The sequence below is a fragment of the Poecilia reticulata genome, linkage group LG16 (assembly GCF_000633615.1).
Source record: "Poecilia reticulata strain Guanapo linkage group LG16, Guppy_female_1.0+MT, whole genome shotgun sequence".
NCBI classification, from domain to species: domain Eukaryota; kingdom Metazoa; phylum Chordata; class Actinopteri; order Cyprinodontiformes; family Poeciliidae; genus Poecilia; species Poecilia reticulata.
Genome location: NC_024346.1, coordinates 27,146,614 through 27,167,030, shown reverse-complemented (window position 1 = coordinate 27,167,030; position 20,417 = coordinate 27,146,614). Strand labels below are relative to the sequence as shown.

Below are 20,417 nucleotides of genomic sequence, written 5' to 3'. Positions count from 1 at the left end.
AAATAAATGCAAAAATGTGCCCAAATAAATCTATAAATTTGTTGTGGTCTCTATTTGTTTGAACCCCATTTTCAAAATCTTTCATTTTTTTCCTTTTTACTAAACATCACAACCTCATTGTCCCAAACAACCAGATGTGCTTTGCATATTTACTCCACAATCTTACATAACACCTTTCAAAGAGGGACTTTAATTATAATAATGAAGCTCATTTTGCTCCCCTAATTTATGCATATCAGGCAATTATTATGTAACCATGGCAGCAGTTTTTCCATCCGCTAAAAACAAGCAAGGGTTTATTGTTGCAATATATGACTCGGAGATAGCTTTTTACATTCCCAGAGATCCCAACAAATGAGAAGACAATGAGAAGTTATTAAAAGAAAATCATGTCAAAGCAGTGGAAGTCTCTGTTATTCTGCTGTGATAGGATCTTGGCTACTTTGTGAGCAGCCACCTTTAAAGCAAAGTGATAAAAGAGCAACCAAAACGCATTTCCTGTAAATGACATTTAAACAGGCTTACCTGCTGCTCTGTACAGAATCTTGGGCTCAAAGAATAAACATGGGTTGTTGTCAGCAATGCATGAAAGCAGCAGCCCTTTGGCCTGAAGTGGACCGCGAGGTATTACAACCTGAGGAACACACGACAAATCAAATTAAATCCTAAAACTTTTTTTTTTTTTTTGGTTCAATTACTTATTTTAAACCTCCACTAATGTACAAATCACTGAAGAAGCGACCAGAGCTCTGACCTCCTGATATTGATTTCTTTCAAAACTCTCAACAGCAACAACATTGTTTTTCTACTTTTTGCATAACTTGAAACTTTTATCATTTTAGCCATAACATCTTTTTACGTCAAACTACATTATTTGTTCAAAAACAGTTCAAAGTTGGAGAGTTGTTTTTCTCTTTGATGCTGAAAATCTACGAGTAAAACTCTGCAGGTTTAAAAAAAAATAATTTCACACCTGGAAATGTAGTTGTGTAGTTTTATACAACATCTATTCAAACTAATTCAGTTATTTTCAACTTATTTAAGAGAGAAAAAAAACTAAAATTAACTCTCAGGTCTTAGAGAGTTAAACTTTCATCCTACTAGCTATACTGAAGACTTTCTATAATCTGCAATATGTTACATTGAGACCAGAGGCAACGTCACACTGGGTGAGAGAAACATGTTGCCATTGCAAAGCTCAAGAAGATTTTTACAAATGTTATATATAATAACAACAATAATAATTATAATTATAATAATAATATTGTTCTCAACAAGAACAGTATTATTCAGTTTCACACCGTAAACTGCCATCAGCTTCTAATATTAGCATCATTAGCGCAGTTGGCAAACAATAAACTGATCATAAACTGCAGTCTCAGTGAGGGTTTCCAATGTTTAAGTTATTAGTCAAATTAGTTATTAGACACAAGTTTCTCAAAAACCCCGATTCAAAAACTCCTAACTCTCTATTTAACTATAGCATCGTAAAACATTCATAAACTCCCAAATAAGCCGTCGCCTTATCCTGAAGTTAAACGTTTATCACCTTGTTTCTTCTCTCCAACAATTAAGAGGTCGGGTTCAGATAGAGAGCCCCGTAATGAAAACAGAAGGGAAAACTAATTTATTCTTGAGAGGCTTTGTGTCAAATGGCGGAACCAGTAATGACAGTGTGCACAAGGATCAGCATTCAGGCTGTGTGACCTTTTTGTAGAGAAACAGCATGTCTGTCACGCTCAGTTAACAGCTAAATTGTATAATCCATTCTCTTTGCCGATTTTCCTCAGTTGAAACTGAATGGAAATCATTGTGCTCTCCACCATCAGTCCTTGTTCACTTCAAATCCTTTTAATAAGTTGAGGCAGGGAAGTGGGATAGATAGATTAAGGCAAGTCATTTGAGTTTTTTCTTACAAATTTCAGGATGTCACAGAGATTTTCTCACCGCTACTGCATGTGAAAGTATAAAACCATGGCATAATGGACTGTAATGACATCTAAGGGCAAAATTATGTATACCTCTTGCAAATATTCATTTAAAATTGGTGATTTAGATAACTCTGAAAATAAATCAGATTTTTCTTGCATTTTATGACAAAATATATATTTCTATTCTCCTTAGTCTTCAATGGAAAATTCTATATTAATGTTACAGCACTAAAATATTACTTATAACTTATACAATGGTGATTTATCTTGGGTGATGAGGTTGCCGTTATCCTAATCTTTACAAGTCAGGACTTTCACTGGGTCGCAACAAAATGTTAATATTCTTTTTAGGAAGAGGAAACATGTTGGGTAAAACAGAATGATTACATTTCTTGATATGAGGAAAACATGCGTTCCAATTCAATATCAAGTGAGATTAAACCATGTTTTCCTCACTCTTGTTTCATGACAATAGAAAAAGAAAAACAAAATTTTGTTCTCCCTGAACATTTCAGTCACTAAAATCATTAGCAGCTTTATCAATGGCAGAGAAACTACCCAACTGGTTAAAACACCAAGTCAAATTGCAGAGCGCATGAAATACATCTTTCAAAGAAATATTGTATCAAAGCAGTATTTGCAATTGTGATTTTGTGCACATTGAAATTGTGAGGACCACTGTGGTTCAACAGATTGTGGAGCTCTAATCAAATGAAGAAATAACTTTCACTTATTTTCTTTAAGGGTGATGCAATTTTGACCTAAACCTGCTTGATCATCTCCTTTCTGGGAAAAGTTAACAACATTTAGGCAACCTCTTTCCTGATCCAATGCACCCATTTCAAACCCAGGATATTGTTTAAAGAGGACTCCATCTAATTCACAGATATGTAGAGTGTATAGCTACACTCTACATATCTAAAAATATTTCACCTTTCATTTTACTTTTAAAATGTGTAGGACTCACTTTAATACCAGGGCAGTGGGCAAAAAAGGCTTCGGGGCTTTGGGAGTGGTACAAGGATCCGTGGCCGACACAACCCCATGGGGCCCGGATGGTGAGGTTCCCGCAGTCAAACAGGTTCCCTGAACGGTAGCGGTACTTAGCAGCTTCATTCACAATCTGCAAAGACAATAAATCAAGTTTATGTCAATTCACAGTGACTGTTGATCTTCAGTGATGTGACCCGACAGGGAAACCTGTAAAAGAAGTTCCTTTTTGTCGTTCAGACATTGGCAGAATTTTCACCGTTCTCTAAAACAATACCCAGGACGTGTCATATTAATATCTACAACTTTAAGACAAGCCGACTCTTTCCGTGGATGGTCTCATGTTTCTTCTTGACTCTGCATTTCACCCACTGTCGTGAGCTGCGAGGTGAAGTGTTTGCACATGTGCAGAGCTGTCGTTGTTGCCACACATGGGCTGGGAAGTGTGACAGCAAGAAAACCAGAGGAATTTTATGTGAGCTTCACCAAAATATATAGAATGCAAGAAGTTCATTTTGGGCGAGGTTCAATGCCAAAAACGCTGAGGTTTCTTACAGCTCAAAACGCAATGCTCAACTTTCCTAAACTTTAGTTAGTGTAGAGAGATCTGCAAGCATGTCTGTCAAGTAAGACGTAAAAGTATTCAGTGTTCGGACATTTTCAGCTTATTAGACAACTGAAATGTTGAGTTGTGGTAGAGTACCAATTTGGTAACACTTTGCATAAGGCTAACATGACACTGTCATAAAGGAGTCTCCATCAGTGTTTGTAACTGTTGTCATGAAATGTCATTCGGTAAATAATGACACGTAATGCAAAGTTGACCATTTTAAAACACAAGTTTTAATGCAATTTTGCATTTTACAATTTTGCATTAAAACTGTTATTATTTACCAAACTATGCATAGCTGACACTTTTAATGCAACTTTCAGTGCAACTTTGCATTAAAAGTGTCATTATCTACCAAATGATACTTCATGACAACAGTCAAACATTCATGAAAACACCATCATCTTCATAACAGCTGTTATGTCATGTTTATGACAGTGTCATGTCAGTCTTATGCACACTTTATGCAAATAAAGTGTAACCTATAATTTATTTTGTTTGGTGATGATATGTTGTATATATGTGTATTGTTCTGGGAATGACAAAAAGACAAACTGTAAACAAAAAAAATATAAAAATTGATAAAATGATCATCTGTGAGATTATCTGTGAGGAGTGGATACCTGAAAGAAACTAAACGTGGAGTTTCAGGTAATCATCCAGGGATCTGTGATACTGGGCTGCTAGGTTTTAACAGTCTCAGTATGCGAGAGGTGGCTAAAGACCACACCAGAAGACAGAGAGTCTAATTTCATGAGCCGAGGCATTCTCTTTGCTATCAAAGGCACTGAAAAACCACTTTATTCGTTTTACAAGCTCTTTGAGCCCAACGCTTATGGCTAGAGTTTCTCATGCTGGGCATCCTCCAAACAGTTGCTCGAGCTTTTCTCTTTGAAACTCAGGTGGGATACTACTTTGAGTTTCATGCATCTCTAAGGTCTAGTTGCCTGTATCTTTTTAAGGAGGAACACAGAAGGAAAACAGAACCACTCGCTGTCGGTTGCTAGTTTTTTTTCTTCCTCAATCTTCTTGATGCACCAAACAGGAGACATATTCTGTAAAAAAGCTTACATTATCATATATTCTGCTTTATGTTGCCTTGACAAAGGAGAGGAATTACATTCATCATGTGAAGGACAGGATTAGACAGAATGACGTACGTGCGAGGTAAAACCTGCTCTCATCATGCGCTAGCCATCAATGTCGTATTAATCTTCATGAGAAAAACAGGAGGCCATGTGCAGAAAATACTGCTTTTATAAATGATTTTTTTGTGCTTCTTACTGCAGTACAAAAAAAACATAAATATTAGTTCAAACATAGATTACAAGCTGAACTGATAAAGTAACCCTCAAATTTCAGAAATTGAGCAATGGGTGGTTGCTTGTAGTTCTGCCTTTACTTGGATTGGACTTCTCAGACGGTGCAGTGTTGCTCTGGACATACAAACACTGAAGCACATCTATTCTGTTCCAGCAGTCTGCCACGGGGGATGAAATGCTGAAGTCTGACCAGAATCTATTTCACGACTAATTAGGGATGCAGTGACATGAAAATTTGGGTTGATTTCGATATCCAATTAGTTTTCTTGTGTTTTCCTAAATTCAACTGATTTGTTTATTAATGTCTGCGACTGGCTGGTGGTGGTACCAGTTTAGTGCAAACTCAGAGATAGAGTCATTATAGAACACATTATAATCTCACATACTCTGTAGAACGAGCGTATGTGAGATGTTAATTCACACAGCACAATATTCAGGAAATAAACCCAACTTTCCAGGACATGCCTCGAGTTAAATTGGCTTTAAAGGAGCAGAATTATGTAAAATTGACCATTTTGAGCTTTCCATCCTATTATAACGTTATTCCCTCATCAAAAACACACTGGAGTATTGCTTTGATTTTTTCATGCATGATTGGGAAATATTTTTATCTCCCATGGCAACCATTCAGCTGTGCAAAATGCCTGGGTGGACCTAGCCCCGCCTACGAGGACGAAGCTCCTCAGAGCTGCAGTCTTCAAGCTGAGCTTCCACCCCACAGAGCACCCCATCCCCACAACTGCCCCCACTCAGCTCCTTCAGACTAGCCAGCAGTAATTAGCAAACACCTGGTGGAACTGTGTATCTGCTGAGCACATTTTAGGAGCTACTCGGTTCAACGCTGGTAAAAACGTTGTTTAAGGGTTAATAGAGGAGGGCTGTAAAGACTTCTTGGAGGCAGAGTTTCAGAGAGAGGAAGAGTTTCTTAAAGAGACAGAGTCCCAATTTCAAGGCGTTAAATTACGAAGTCAAATTTCCTGTGAATCATATTAGATATACAGAGGATTTTCGTAACAACTGAAGGCAACATAGTTACTTGATTGTTCTATAAAATGATTCTATGTGGCTAGAAAGCACATAATACTGCCCCTTTGACATAATTCAGTGAGACTTCAGTGATGGACAGTGCATAATAGTTAAGTAGATAGAAAATGGTGCAAGGTTTTCACAATTTCTAGTGAATATAATCTGAAACATTCCATGAGTATGTGTCTACCCGCCACTCCCAACTCAATACTCAGGGGGCTTGCATATTAAACAAGGTGGGAGGAGTCAACACTCACTGTAATTACAGCTGAATGCCATTTGAGGTATATCTATACCAGCTTTGCCTATCTAGAGACTGAAACTGTTGCCTGTGTTCTGTCATAGTAAATCCTCACACTGAAGTTTACATTTATTACGTGACAAGATGTGAAAAAGTCAAAGGCGTTGTCAATACTTTCAAAAGCCACTGTGTCCAGGCACATCCTGCACTGTGCAGAAACATACTATTCAGAACAACAGTATCATAAACACTGTCTGCAGATCTTGTCAGTGCACAGGTAAAGTGTCTCACCTGGTCAAATGCTGGAAAGATGTAGTCGGCAAACTGGATCTCAGCAATGGCTGTGGCACCGGCAGCAGCTGCACCGATGCCAAATCCCACAATCCCCTGCTCGCAAAGAGGAGTGTTGAAGACTCTGTCCTTACCTGGGAGCAGAACCAGGAGAGAAAACGAAAAAATTTTCATTGATGGGGACAAATCAGTAAGGAAGAGGAGCTAATATTTTGTAGAAAGCATCCTTGCTGAAGCTGTGTTGAGTCTAGACTGCTGAATGAGTATATAGATGCATTTATTCATGTGGAACGACCACGATTAGGCACATGTGGAACAAATAGTAACCCAAGGAAGACATAATTGATTTATACTGATTAGCTTTTACAATCCACCTCCTTTGCCATTATATTATGTGGTCCTAAAAAAGAAAAGCATCAATGAAGAAGCACACTGATGAGGCTCCCTTAACTGCATTCATCCAATCCAGCATTATACTCACGCAACCCCCATGGAGGAAAAACAGAAAAAGAAAAAAAAAAAAACATATTTCCACTCTCCACCCTATAATCTGAAAAAGAACCACAAGAGTGGGGAAACTAAATTTGGGTTGCTAGTGTTATTTTTGTCATCTTTGTGTATTTGCCAGGCCTTTTTTCTGTTGTGCTGGGAAGCGAGCTGCTGAGCAGAGAAATTCTGCCCTTAGGTGCCCTCTGAGCTCATAAAAGTCAGCGAGCAGCCGCAGCGCCACAAATCCTTCAGAGGAATGAGCCGTAAATCAAAAGTTATCAAAAAAACTTACAGCCTCGAGTCGGACCCAAACAAGCGGCTTCGAGTGAAAGTTCAAGCAACTTACACGTTTTTTTTTTTAAGGTTTATTTTGGGAGAAGGGTCGGTTAAACACATTAGCGAACCGAAAGTTATTTAATTAGCCGTAACCACGACATGGTGAATTCATGCTGAACTGTCCAAACAACAGAGGACTCGGTGGACGTGTTGTTGTTGTTCTCAGGGAGACGGTACTCAGAGGTGGCCCCGGCGAGCGGCCAGCTGCTGCAGAGCCGGATCACGAGGCCAGCGCGCCGCTCTTGTGAAAAGCCATTCATATCGCGCGCGGCCTGTATTAACCTCTGCTCTGTGTAATCGCTGCAGGTGGTCGAGGTGTGTGCGCATCATCCCTTTCTGTGGCGAGAGGGATAAAAACAGCTTTGTGCTCGTCACTGTACACAAGGTTGAGATGGAAAATAATGATCCCTCTCCGAAAGGTCAGCACTTCTGACGTCAATAAAAACAAAAGGCAGGCCGGCTACATTTGGCAGGATGCGAGACTTCTGGCTTTTAAAGCCGTTCATGAAATTAAAAAAAAAAAGGGTTTAAACCAGGAAAACCATAGTAGTGACTTTTTTTTCCCCCTCCGCGCTGCCTCCCCCCAAATAACCACTTCGGTGGCACCATTTCCTGACTCACTCAGCTGTTTTTTTTTTTTTTAAGTCCTGAATTCAACCCAGACCAGTTTGATTGTCTTTGTCGTGTAATGTGGAAATATTTATTTAGATTACAGAACCACAGGCGACCACACCAACCAGATTTTCAAACCAAAATGGCATCTATTTAAAAATAAGGAAAACTACATCAATAGAAATGTTGGCAACTGAGGTTCCGGACTGAGACACTCGGGCCCAGTGGGTTTCCGTCTATGCCTTTAAGACGTTTTCAAAGGAAAAAACATAAACTAATCAAAGAGTCCTTACATCTGTTGGTGGAGATGAAGTTAAAAACAGTCTAAGACATGATGCCACAAACCCTGCCACTTAAACACCATTAATAAATTAACAAAACCAGGAATCTGAAGGATTTTTTTTCTCTAAAATGTCTAAGTAATGCAGATTTGCTGATTAGTGACATGATTCTTTATCAAAATTATGGCGCATCTTGCATTCAAGTGGCGCAAATCATTTAAATGCCAGAGTTAAATAACGCTCTGGCATCATAGCATTTTTTTTTCATGATAATGCATAATTGTGAGTTTATTGCAAAACATTGGGTCTAAGTGACTGCACACTCCCACCTGCAGGTGGCAGTATTTCTTACTTCTACTACACTGTTGCCTCAGCCTAACTTGAAGTCAACTTATAGTCTGTCAAACAAGTGCAAAATCCAGGAGGGAACTACTGTTCAATAGAAGGTGCCTAGAAATCAATTATAAAAACAAAAACAACAAAAGAATAAAACTAATAACTCGCGATGCACTGATTTGAAAATTTGGGCCAATATTGATGTTCGATATTAATATTGCTTTACAGTCGATATTTACCAAAATGATGTACATTTCACCACCTTTTTAACACCGACTACTGTGAACAACAATACCACTGACATCAATTCTGCTTCAGGTTAATACCTCACGATCCTACGCTGCATCACCATCACTAGATGTGTTTCCATTACAAATGTGTTCAAAACTTTGTCAATATTCTGCTAAACATAAAAAAAATAAAAAAAAATAAAAAAAGTTCACAACTGCAGTATTTCCATTAAATAAGAATTGGAATTAAAATCACACGTGAATAAACTTGTTCACATTAATAACATGCCGCGCCATCATCCTCCATCTACTTCCTGTCGACTTCTTCATGATTTGTGCCAGTGACAACATCCGGTTGTTGATCATGTGACTCGGGTGATGTGATAGAAGTTGTTTCTATTGCAGTTTTGAGAAAAGAAAAAAAAAAAAAAAACACATTTCACGGCCAATAAACCTCCTGATCCTAGCTCCAGAACATTTTATCGAAAGTCTGTTTTTTTTTTATTATGACCAACATAATAAATGTTGGTCATTTATTATAACAATAAATGATGTATGAAGCATCCCTAACAATGACATAATCACACTACTTACGTTATATTCTTCAAATTATGCTTCATTTGATTTAACAGGTTTTTTGTTAGTTTTTTTCAATGTGTATTTACTATAGGAAACTTATGAGACTTACTTGTTACTACGCGACATTTGTTTTAAGTAAATGAGAATCAGAACTTAACGTGGATACTGCTGACGGTTTTGTTTATGGTTATTAGAGTTTACCATAAAGAAATAATTTTACACAATGACAAGTTTGCAAAAAAATAAATATTATAAAAGAAAACGGAAATTCTGTTACAGGTCAATTACAGCCCATTATAATTAAAGATAGATTGTTTTAAAATTGTGACTATGTCTACATATTAATACATTCTGACTGATTGTATTTGGAATTATTACTCCTGCTGTTTGAGCTCTGTGGCCGTCGTTGGTTGGATTCCATCCTTTTTATTGAATCAGTCTTATTTGTTGGTTTGACTCCCTCAGCCTAAAACATAAACACAGACTTAAACAGCATTGCAAAGATGTGCAGCAAAATTATAGGGATAAGTCTTATAGAGCTGCCCCAGCTGTACAGAACCAGAATCACAAGAAAGGCCAAAGATATCCCTGCTGACCCAAACCGCCCTCGACTGTAATTACAGGTTGCCGCCATCTGCTCGCAAATCCGTGGTAATTAAGTGCAATACAAAAACGTACAAATGCTCATTTGCCCCCGTTAGTGCCAGATTCATTAATACTTTGCACTTATAGCTACAAATAGTAACTGCTAGTAACCAAGTTTGTATCCAGGTTGTGTGAAAGTTGGGGTTATTTTTGAATTTCTGTCGAGTGCATTTGCTGTTTTTCTTTGCATTTATTCTCTGCGGGTTTCTCTTGATCTTTGATAAATACTGCATTTGCATTTCAAAACGTGTGAATAAAATAATTTGATGCTTTTTTTGTAGCACAGTTGCTGCTTCTAACGTTGACACAACCTTTGTGAAAACAGCTTAGTTTGATTCACACAGCAGCATTTATTTCCATCAGGCTTCCACTGTATTCAGCGTTTTACATGGACTGACTGGAAGCCGAAAAGGCTGACACTTTAAACACATTTTCATCAGTCAATCAGTAGGTTTATTCACTCAACAAAACACATTGAGACGTACAAAAACATCGTCTTGTAACAATTCATCTACATGAGTGAAAAGAAGCAGGAAGAAGAAAAACCTCATAAAAACCTGCCCCTTTCTCAATAATTACAAAATAAATCATCATATTATCACTATTGTATCAAAAAACATGCAAAACATAATAAAGTTTCAAGTTCATCCCTAATTTTTAGTCACTAGAATGTCTAAATAAGACATTTCCAGGTAGATCCTATTGAGGCTATTTGTAAGTCTAAAACGCAAGGCGACTTGTTCTGCTGCATCAGTTTATTGTAACGAGTGTGAAAGGCTCCCCTGCTGCAACACACGTGCAGAACGTGCAGATGGATCCTTCTGGTCCCTCAGGTGCACACTGATAATCTGACCAGCATATGAAGCGAGGGGTTAAGATTTTTGTTCTGTGCTCTGCTGCCATCTAGTGGTACAGATATACGACACAGACAGCAGGCTGAGCGTCTTACCGTATTTGTCTCTCAGGCCAACTGTGCATCGGAATACTCCTCCAAAGGCAACGTCTTCCCCGAAGATGACTGCAGAAACACAACATGCAAGAGTCAGGAGGTTCGATATTTCAAAGTATGTTTGCTGATAAGCAAAAGAGAACATAGATTAAATAGAAAAGTTCATGTCTCAACAGGAAATCCTCAAAAAGCAGTCGGAAAACCTCCTACATCAACAAATCTAGTAACATTTTCTAATTTTCAGAAGTGTGAGAGCTTTATTTATATTAGAATTAATCAAGTATTTAAACACAACACTTCTTGAACCAAAATCTCTTGATTTTTATAGAATTTTACATTTTAAAAAACATTTAAATGTGTAAAATTCAGAATTTCTTATATATATATATATAGTTTAAAGGTATATTTAAAAATGTTTGATTGTATCTACACAAACAAACTGTAATAGATTTTTTTTGAAGGATGATTTAAAAAGCATTTCTTTTTTTCAGTTAAATCTCTGAGAAAGTCCAATGCCATCGATGGTAAACAAATCAACACCTTCAATGTCCACACAAACCAACCTAGCGGCAACAATGAGTAATATGATTCTGTGGTTCCTCAGAAGCGAGAAAACTCCTGGATGTTGCAAAGACATCCATGTTGTAACCAAACTTCTCAACTTGAATTTCTACATTTAGAGAACTGCTTTTACAGCAGCATTTTCCCTACAACTGAGGCCATTTTGATTACAGATGCATCGATCCGATATTAATATCTGTATCAGTCCCGATATTAGAAAAATATTAAGCATTGGGGCAGAGCTATGAATTCTTATTCCATGCTTTGTACGCTGAACGATGTCATACTTTATTATTTATTTTACATTATATTTAGAATTCCTTATTACACTTTTTGAACCACATAAAAGGTTTGTAGCAGTTTTTGTCAGTTCCAGTTCATTATTTTACATTTGCCGTTATACTCCTAATTGCACAGACTGAACAAATTAAAGTTATGTTGTTTACACACATTTGATCAATTGATCAAGCTTGTGAAGCTATTGGTGCATTTAAGTGTGCCTTACTGGTGCAGAGTTAGCACCTACATTAGTAATTCAGTACATTTATGTCTTTTTTAAATAAAGAAACTTTGTCAAGTCAATTCAGCACTGCTCTTCTGTATCGGATCGGTATCGACTGACGGTGCACCTCAGATATCTGTATCGGTATCAGTAGTGAAAAAAGTTAATCAGTGCATCCTGGATTTTAATGCAAAGAGATAAAGTATGAAAACCCTATTCTTTGGACCTAACCATTGCAAATACAGTTAAATAAAACTGTCAAAACTGTAGTGCAAAAAAAAATAAATAAATAAATGTAATAAAGCTACATACTAAGAAGTAAAACGTGTCTGATCTATGCATAGTAATCTTTAACAGCACGATCTCTAAAGTCGTACAATTTCCAAAACAGAAACATTTGTTTGCTAAAAACGGCTTCAGCACTACTTTGACGTGAACGTTTTGTGCAGATCGTCTGATTAGCATCTCCTACAAAAGGAGGATTTCAACAGGTAAACTGCGGGTCTCCTCACCTGCTGTCGGATCACTAGCAAGCGTGTTGTCCAAGGCACTTGTAATGGACTGGAACAAGTTCATCTTCTGTGTGTCACCTAACCACAGGAAGCGAAATTAAACATGCAGTTAGTGTTCAAAACATCCACATGCTAATCAACTCCAACCAACATTCTTCAATACAGAAACAGTAGGAATTTGACTACATTGAACATAAATAGACATGAAACACGACAGGAATTGGGTCTTGTTTGTTGTTTGTTTTAGCCATTAAGTTGCAAACTATAAAGTAGTTCTTAAGTTAACATAACCTGACATGGATCGTTAAATTGAATCTCCAAAAAAGAACCTCTTTTACTCTACAAAAATCGGTTACTGAGAAAGTTGGGAATGATAACTAATGACCAAAAACTAAGAACCTTAAAGTTGTAAAACATTAATTTCCAGCGATGCTTCCGCAAGTCTGCAAGCAACTGATGAAGATGTCCCTCATTGAGAGCAGAAATATACACTGCTCAAAAAAAATAAAGGGAACACTTAAACAACACAATATAACTCCAAGTAAATCAAACTTCTGTGAAATCAAACTGTCCACTTAGGAAGCAACACTGATTGACAACGGGGACCTTCGTCGGGTCAATCAGTGTTGCTTCCTAAGTGGACAGTTTGATTTCACAGAAGTTTGATTTACTTGGAGTTATATTGTGTTGTTTAAGTGTTCCCTTTATTTTTTTGAGCAGAGTACTTTTATTTTGAAACTGGGCTGTTCTGATGTAGGCAAAACAAGTCTGATTAGTTTCCAGCTTTTAGGTGTGCTGGAATTCATTAAACACCTGCTAGCATTTTTCTCAGTTAAATTGTTTACATATAGAAGCTTTCATAAGAAACCAATTATTTTCTCACTCATTACAAACACTGAACGAGGCTAATGCTAACCAGTTAGCCCAGAAACTCACCATATTCCGTCGTAGGGGGGTCGGGCTGGAAGGTGAAGTGAGCGGCATGTCTTTGCGTTTTTAAACGAGAGCTGCAACCTGCCGACAGTTTCAATAAAGAGTTCTGCCTCCCAATGCCAACACCAGAGATAGCAAGTGGTGAGTGGGCACCTCGGATAAATAGCCTTGCAGCAGCCGCCATCGCTGTTATTATCAGATAACAGGAAGGGCAAGATGAATCGAAGTACGAAGATCGTCTAATGCAAAGAAGGCGCCTTCACTTTGTGTGGTGAATCAGGAGTTATGCTATCAACTCACTAAGGATATTAGTAAGCAAACAGTCAGCTTATGAAGAAGGAAAAAAATGTTTTATTAAAAAAAAATCTAGTGCACTAATTCCATCAGAAAGAAACTTAATGCGGAATTCTGGATAACACTGCAGAGTGAGAACTCTCTCTCTGTGAGCGGAGGCTGCTCGTGATTGGTCTAAAAAGGAGGCGGTGTCAGATTTTGCAAAAAAAAAACCCCACAAACTGGGGGACAAAGATAAAGAATCCATGAGAAAAAAAGCCGTGATTTATTATCATAAACATATTTTAAAATACTTTCACTTTTTTTTCTGTCAAACTATATTAGCTTAGCTCTGCAGACATTGGGATTTCCCTTTTTTTAACAAATAAAATGGTTCAGAAATTGTCTTTGTATTTGCTAGACCAATGGGGTCTAAATTGTTAATCTTTTCCTACAGCTGCCAGTCCTGTGGCATAGTTCCACATCACCATTATGCATTTCAGTACTTTGTGGTTATGAAAACTTAAGTGTTAAGAAAACTTTTCCCTGGCATTATTTATGCAATATATACAAATAATGAAGGTCTTATTTGCTATAAAACAAAGATTACCAATTCTAGTCAGTTTAATTTTCATCTGCATCCAGTTGTAAATACCCTTCACTCTATCTTTACACTGCATGCTTTCATATGTGGTTAGTCCTGTTTGTAATTCAGGGAGAAAGTTATTTAATGTGTTTCATGATTCTGCTTTCAGCCGTTGCAAAAAAAAAAAAACAAGCAACTCATTGGAACAAAGTGTGTTTATTTTTCTAAGCTATATAAGATTGCAATTAGTTCTGTTAAAATGAAAAGAAAAATACATGTATGCTAGTTTAGACTTACAGTAAGACACATCTATAGTGGCCACAAAGGGGTCTGAATAAATCAGTCAACAAAAACAGAAAATAAATGAAGACAGGAGAAAAGCTTCATGATTGTTAGGACGATGACTTTGCGCATTCTGTGACATCCAGCTTCCTGCCGCTGCTGCACATCTTTGCTAAATTCTGTAAGAAACAATAAAGTTGGAGTTTAATGTTGGGCGGGATCTAGAAGATGTTACACACACAATAAAAGTCCTACATTAGCTGCTCGGATGATACTGTTTGGAGACTGGAGGGCTGCCAGGTCAGTTAGGATCCTCTTCAGGTCATTGTCTGAAGGACGCTCTGACGGAACAAAAAGAATCACAGTTTAGCCTCAAAAGTTGATCACTGGGCACCAGTGAGGGCTTACTTGGCTCTTGCGTACCTGGTTCAGGAGAGGATTGTGGTTTCAGTTGGAGGTACTGATGCTCCAGCAGCTCTGCAATGGAGATTCTCTCTCTTGGGTTTCGCACCAAGCACCTCTGATGAAACAAGAGAAAACATGGCATCCATTACAAACTTAACCTGCTAGCTTAGGACTTGAGAACAGACGTGGCAGAGATAGAACTACAATTCCCTTTTATTTGGGAATAATAAAGGGAATTATTATTATCCAGTGCCTCCTCCATTTAAAGAAAGAAACAACAAGACACACGTGGAGATATTTTCATTTAAGATTTTGTGAAAATGTGATAAATTCCCATAAATTACCATCTTAGCTTAATTAAAAATTAGAGACGCACCAATCCAATATGTGTATCGGTCCTAATATGAAAGCAATTTTTGGATCAGATATCAGTGACAATGTGCCCAAACCAAAGGGCAGATCTATCCAGTCTAATTCTATGCTTTGTGCTCTGAGCGACAAGCTTTGTTATTCATTTTAAAGCACTTTCTAGTTTGACCTCTATATGTACATAAAGTTTACTTACCTAATAACTCATAAATGCTACCAATCCCAACCTCAGTCAGATGTTTTCTAAGCAGCTTAACTTGATTTCAAGCTGTGCAATTATTCAAATAGGTAAACTAAATTTATTTGCATTAAAAAAAAAAAAAAAAAAAAAAAAAAAAGCCTCACTTTCAAAACATCCAGCAAATCCTTCTCTGCGATGCCAGGAAACTCAATCTTATGAGACGGATCAATGATGGCCTGCAGCTTGGCGATCTGGTTTGTGATGCTCTGGAAAGGAGTCTTTCCATAGGTCATGTAGTAGAGGATGCATCCCAGGGACCAAACGTCTCCTTTAGGGCTGATCTGTACAACACCATTATTATTATTATTATATTGAGATTCTTTATACGAGTCTTATTTCACAGGTTACATCAGCCAGGTTTAGATGAATACCTTGGATCGCGCCTTTCCCGGCTGAGATGACGTATCCTTAATGGCCTCAGGAGGCATGTAGTTCAGCGTTCCAACCTGGAATTAAAACACACATTAAAAAAATATATATATATATAAACCATAAATAATCAGACAACTCAATTAAAATCAAACCTAAAATAAATACAACCTACCTGGGAATCTTTCATGATGCTCGTTACGTCGGGCTGGATTCTGTTGGCGATGCCGAAGTCGATCAGCTTCAGCGACGCGTTGACTATGACAAAATTTGCCGGCTTCAAGTCGCTGTGGATGATACCTGCAGAGTGAACATAAAAATGTCACAATTTTGCATTTTTAAGAGAAGGACGCAGAAAATATGACGGAAGCAGCTGGAGACGACAAGAACCATGTTTGTGGATGGTATGGACGGCCTCCAGCATGTTCTTCCAGTAGAACTTCCTCTCAAGCGGGTTGACGGTTTTGCGGTTTCGCAACCAGGTGTTCAGATCCAAGTTGCCGCATTCCATCAGCATGTAGATGTAGCTGTTGGTTATTTCACTGCACAAAATAAAAATAAACATGTGGAATCATCAAAATCTCTGCCAAACAAGCTAAAGGCGGTTGGATTTGACCACACACTCCACTACGATTCATCGACACACTGATTCTAGACGAGTCATACACTCACTAGTCGTACAGCTTTATGATTTGGTCGCTGTACTGCTGTAAGTGGTTCAGATGCTCAATTTCATTTTTGTAACTTTCTATCGTTTGAGCGTCGGCCTCCTCCAGGTTCACATATTTCACTGCAAACAGCTGCTTTTTGTGATCGAGGACCTGATAAACCTGCAAAAAAAAAAAAAAAAAAAAAAAAAAAAAAAAAAGAGTTAGGAGTGCACCAATCGCAGTTTTCTGGTCTATCAACAATCTTTAAAACAAAAGGTTCCATCAGTGTAAATGTGAGGCTTATCAAGTCCATCGTCAATGTCCATCAGAGTTTATGTCTCACTAAATGCTGCTCTCAGGTCAGAGCTACTATTAGCTCTTGGTTTTCAGGTGAGCTTCAGCCACTCAGCAGATCAAAACTAACATTTTTGAGGCCCGTTTAGTGGTTTATCCTGCATAGTGCCAGAATGAACATAGCATTGTATGTGTTGGAACAGAAGTGAGCCGCTGATGATAAATTAGCAAAACAAGTTAGCTAGCTAGCAAAGGTATATTGGTAGTGAGCTAGAGTAACCGCCTCCAACAAAGATATCAGCGAGCAACTCAAATTTTTGCTTGTCTGAAAAATCTTAGGAGGGAAAAAAAGAAACTACATAGAAAATCAGAGATCCATGAATAAATTTTAAAAAGTTACAATTGACGTATTTATGCCCAAATTAATCGGTTTTACAAGCCAATTATCCGTCGGCTGGTTTATCGGCGCATCCTGAGTCAGAGCAGAACAACTTTAGTTTGAAGTGGTTTTTTGTTGCCATCTGTGATGCTTTACCTTGCTGGAGCCGCCTCGTCCAATCATCTTGAGGATGAAGAACTGCTTCCCCTTTATTGTGATGGACTCGTTTGAAAAAGAACTGAAGGAGACCTTCAATGAAAAACAAATAAGTTCCAATTGGATTCCTGTTTTATTTCCAAGGGATTTCTCGTCTGAGAGGTAAACAACATATCCAGTGAACAGGTTGAATGATCTGTAACCGGCGGTAACCGTGCTGCACCTGTGGAGTGTGGAAACCAGCTGCGTGGCTCAGAGGCGTGCGGGCCTGCTGCACGACTCCGGCTCTGTGAGGCGCTGCTGCAGAGGACGACGCCTCGGGGTCTCGCTTTACGACGGGGGTGATGAAGCTGAGGAGAAACGACTTGTGAAAATCGTCCATTCGAGGGCGGGAAAACACAACCAGACCAACTCCTTTAAAAGTTTACGAGGCTGAAACGATTCAGATCCTGGATGTGAGCGAATTAAGCACCTACCTGCTGGGATGTGGGTTCCTGTAGCCGTTGGGCGTCTGGTAGGCAGCTTGTGGGTTCAGTTTGGACGGCAGCTGGATGGACGGAGTGGGGTAAGACTCCACCAGACGGGGAACGGGTCTGGGGTCCGGAGGCGTGGTCCGTTTATTCTGAGGAATAAATGAAGTGAAGCATAAAATGACTTAATAGTAGAGATGCATCGATCCGATATCGATATCTGTATCGGCCCCGATATTGAAAACAATTCTATATCAGGTATTTGCAAAAAAAAACAAAACATAAAAAATAGCTAATACCTCTGGAGAAACTTGCCGGGTGAGCAGACTGGGAATCTTCCACTCTGCATCCGGTTCTTTGCTGGCAGGTTTAGGCCGTTCCACCGACTGGCTCGCAAGGATCCGAGCAGGAAGCTGCAGTTTCTGCTTCCCTCCACAGGGGGACCCGCTTCCTGCTACACGGACGTTTACAGATTCAGGAGACAGAAAAATCAGCAGCAGCACTCCGCTTGAGACTGATCCTTACCTGTAGGTGGGTCGTCCTCCATGGGGGGAACCAGCTGTTTCTCTCCCAATTTCAGGTTCCGCATGGCCGTCTCCAGAAGCTCTGCCGGTTTGGCATTTAACGCCAGAGCTTTGTGCAGAATTGAAGTTGCTTTGACCAGGTTACCTAAAAAAAATGTTAAAAAAAAATAAATTAAAAAAATCCACAAAGTTACCTTGGTAACCTGGTCAAACATGAAGAGAACGAAGAACTCATTTCACAAAATGAAAGATCACCTTGAGAAACCTCAAACTGGGCATGTGCAATGTGGACAAACGCAAAGCCTTTGCAGTTGGATCTCGCAACTATGAAGTGATCTTGAGCTTCATCTGGATCTTCAATCCTACAGAGCGGAAAACAAATGGTGATATTCAGCAGACAGCTGTTATAACAGCTGGCGAAAGAAACAGACCAGAATCCACTGTTGAAAAAAGAAAAAATTCTAAAGAAATGACAGAAAGAAAGAAATAGAAAGAAACAAAATGGAAAAGGAAAAGAGACAAACAAAAGAAGAAAAAGACAATGCAAAAAAGTAGTAATAAAAAAGAAAGAAAAAAAATCAAAACAGAAACAAGAGGAAAAAATTAAAGACAGAAGCAAAATAAAAAAAGGCAGAAAACAAAGGTCCAAAAGAAGAAACCAAGAAAGATAAAAATAAAGCAAAAAAGAGAAAGCAGCAACAGAAAAAAATAAGAAAAACCAAACGGAGGAAAAAACAAAAAAAGACAAAAAAGGCAGAAAAGGGATTTAACAAAAAGAAAAACGAGAGTTTGTATTATTTAACATCCAAGAACAATCAATTCCTTTATCTAAATTTACCAGAAGACTCTAACTGAGTCAAAAATATAGAATCAAGGTAACCACAGGTCATTTCATTGACCATACAGCCTTAATAAAACACACTGTGGCTTTAACCAGCAATGCTGTGAAAAGGTTGTGAATGCAGTGCATTTTAGATCATCTCCATTTGATGGATTCAGAAGCGCAACTTTAAATCGAGAACTCTGCGGTTCATATAGAAAAGAGATTGTGCACAACAATCAGAATCAATAGAAATCTGATTGGTGTATCTTTGATATTTAGAGAGCCAATGAAAATTTGACACTTTATACATTCACAGGATCCCCCAGAATGTCTCGAGTAAGACTCACCCCTTCAGTTCTGAGTATCTGACCAGTATTCTGGCGTAGCTGGTGTTTTTGCTGTACTGTCTGATCGGCAGCCTGCTGAAGACTTTGGAGTAGCAGTCTTTGAGCTTGTTGAGCAGACTGATGTCTGTGTGAGGGTTTCCTCTTTTCTCCAGGTTCATCAGGTACGTCCAACACGACTCGGGAGAGTTGGAATTGACAACTTGTTCGAAATTAAAAGTCACATCTGCAGAGGAAATAATGATAAGAAGAAGAAAAAGACAACAAACGGAACTTTAATCTCCACTGATCGCTCCGTTCAGCACGCTGCAGGTCAGAACGTGACTCAGCAGGTTTTACCCTCCATTTTGGATGATCCTTTGGCGCAGTTTGTTTGGAGGAGCGTCGCGGTGGAGTCTACCTGCTCCTCCCACTGGCCGTGATCCGGACTGAGAACTGATGGCTTCTAACACGTTGAATTGGATATTGGGGAAAAAAAAAAATCACCTTCGCACCGAAGCACAAAAGAGCGTTGCCAGCAAGTTTCTATGTTCTCACCTGATCCCTGACGACGTCTCGGCCTTCTACGCTTTTCCTCGAGGAGGACACTCCAAATCCCGAGGTCCCGTTTGAACCAGATGTTTGTCTAAGAGCAAATAAAAAAACAAAAAAACAAACATAAAATACACAATTAGTTTGCATTTGAATTAAGTTAGGGGCATCAGAGTGAAGCAGGGAGAATACAAACCTGGACAAACCCCTAGTAACAGACATACTGCTCGATTTTGGGACTTTCTTGTGGATGTCGTCATCATTTTCTGGAATCGAAAATGGCACTACAGGTACTCTCCCTGGCTATTAACAAAAAAAAAAAAAAAAAAAAAAAAAAAAGCCTCA

At 38.5% G+C, this 20,417-nt stretch overlaps 2 protein-coding genes across 6 annotated transcripts in view; both read right to left on the bottom strand.

The window, feature by feature from the left end:
* bckdhb (branched chain keto acid dehydrogenase E1 subunit beta) overlaps positions 1–13,588 on the bottom strand; it is a 53,569-nt gene extending 39,981 nt beyond the window's left edge. The window contains exons 1-6 of one of the 2 annotated variants that reach the window (XM_008431930.2): positions 13,380–13,588; positions 12,444–12,521; positions 10,869–10,937; positions 6,412–6,545; positions 2,899–3,054; positions 526–634 (exon numbers count right to left, since the gene is read on the bottom strand). In XM_008431930.2, coding sequence (XP_008430152.1) covers positions 526–634; positions 2,899–3,054; positions 6,412–6,545; positions 10,869–10,937; positions 12,444–12,521; positions 13,380–13,560 — 727 coding nt within the window. In that variant the 5' untranslated portion in view covers positions 13,561–13,588. The remainder of the gene's footprint in view (positions 1–525; positions 635–2,898; positions 3,055–6,411; positions 6,546–10,868; positions 10,938–12,443; positions 12,522–13,379) is intronic. The other variant, XM_008431929.2, reaches the window with a different exon arrangement.
* Positions 13,589–14,432: 844 nt separating this feature from the next.
* ttk (ttk protein kinase) overlaps positions 14,433–20,417 on the bottom strand; it is an 8,953-nt gene continuing 2,968 nt past the window's right edge. For 3 of the 4 annotated variants that reach the window (XM_008431932.1, XM_008431931.1, XM_008431933.2), the window contains exons 8-25: positions 20,269–20,375; positions 20,079–20,166; positions 19,881–19,986; positions 19,545–19,767; positions 18,630–18,736; positions 18,376–18,519; positions 18,150–18,304; positions 17,857–18,002; positions 17,604–17,730; positions 17,381–17,473; positions 16,574–16,731; positions 16,292–16,443; positions 16,077–16,201; positions 15,904–15,978; positions 15,637–15,813; positions 14,941–15,037; positions 14,773–14,858; positions 14,433–14,696 (exon numbers count right to left, since the gene is read on the bottom strand). In XM_008431932.1, coding sequence (XP_008430154.1) covers positions 14,628–14,696; positions 14,773–14,858; positions 14,941–15,037; positions 15,637–15,813; positions 15,904–15,978; positions 16,077–16,201; positions 16,292–16,443; positions 16,574–16,731; positions 17,381–17,473; positions 17,604–17,730; positions 17,857–18,002; positions 18,150–18,304; positions 18,376–18,519; positions 18,630–18,736; positions 19,545–19,767; positions 19,881–19,986; positions 20,079–20,166; positions 20,269–20,375 — 2,235 coding nt within the window. In that variant the 3' untranslated portion in view covers positions 14,433–14,627. The remainder of the gene's footprint in view (positions 14,697–14,772; positions 14,859–14,940; positions 15,038–15,636; positions 15,814–15,903; positions 15,979–16,076; positions 16,202–16,291; positions 16,444–16,573; positions 16,732–17,380; positions 17,474–17,603; positions 17,731–17,856; positions 18,003–18,149; positions 18,305–18,375; positions 18,520–18,629; positions 18,737–19,544; positions 19,768–19,880; positions 19,987–20,078; positions 20,167–20,268; positions 20,376–20,417) is intronic. The other variant, XM_008431934.1, reaches the window with a different exon arrangement.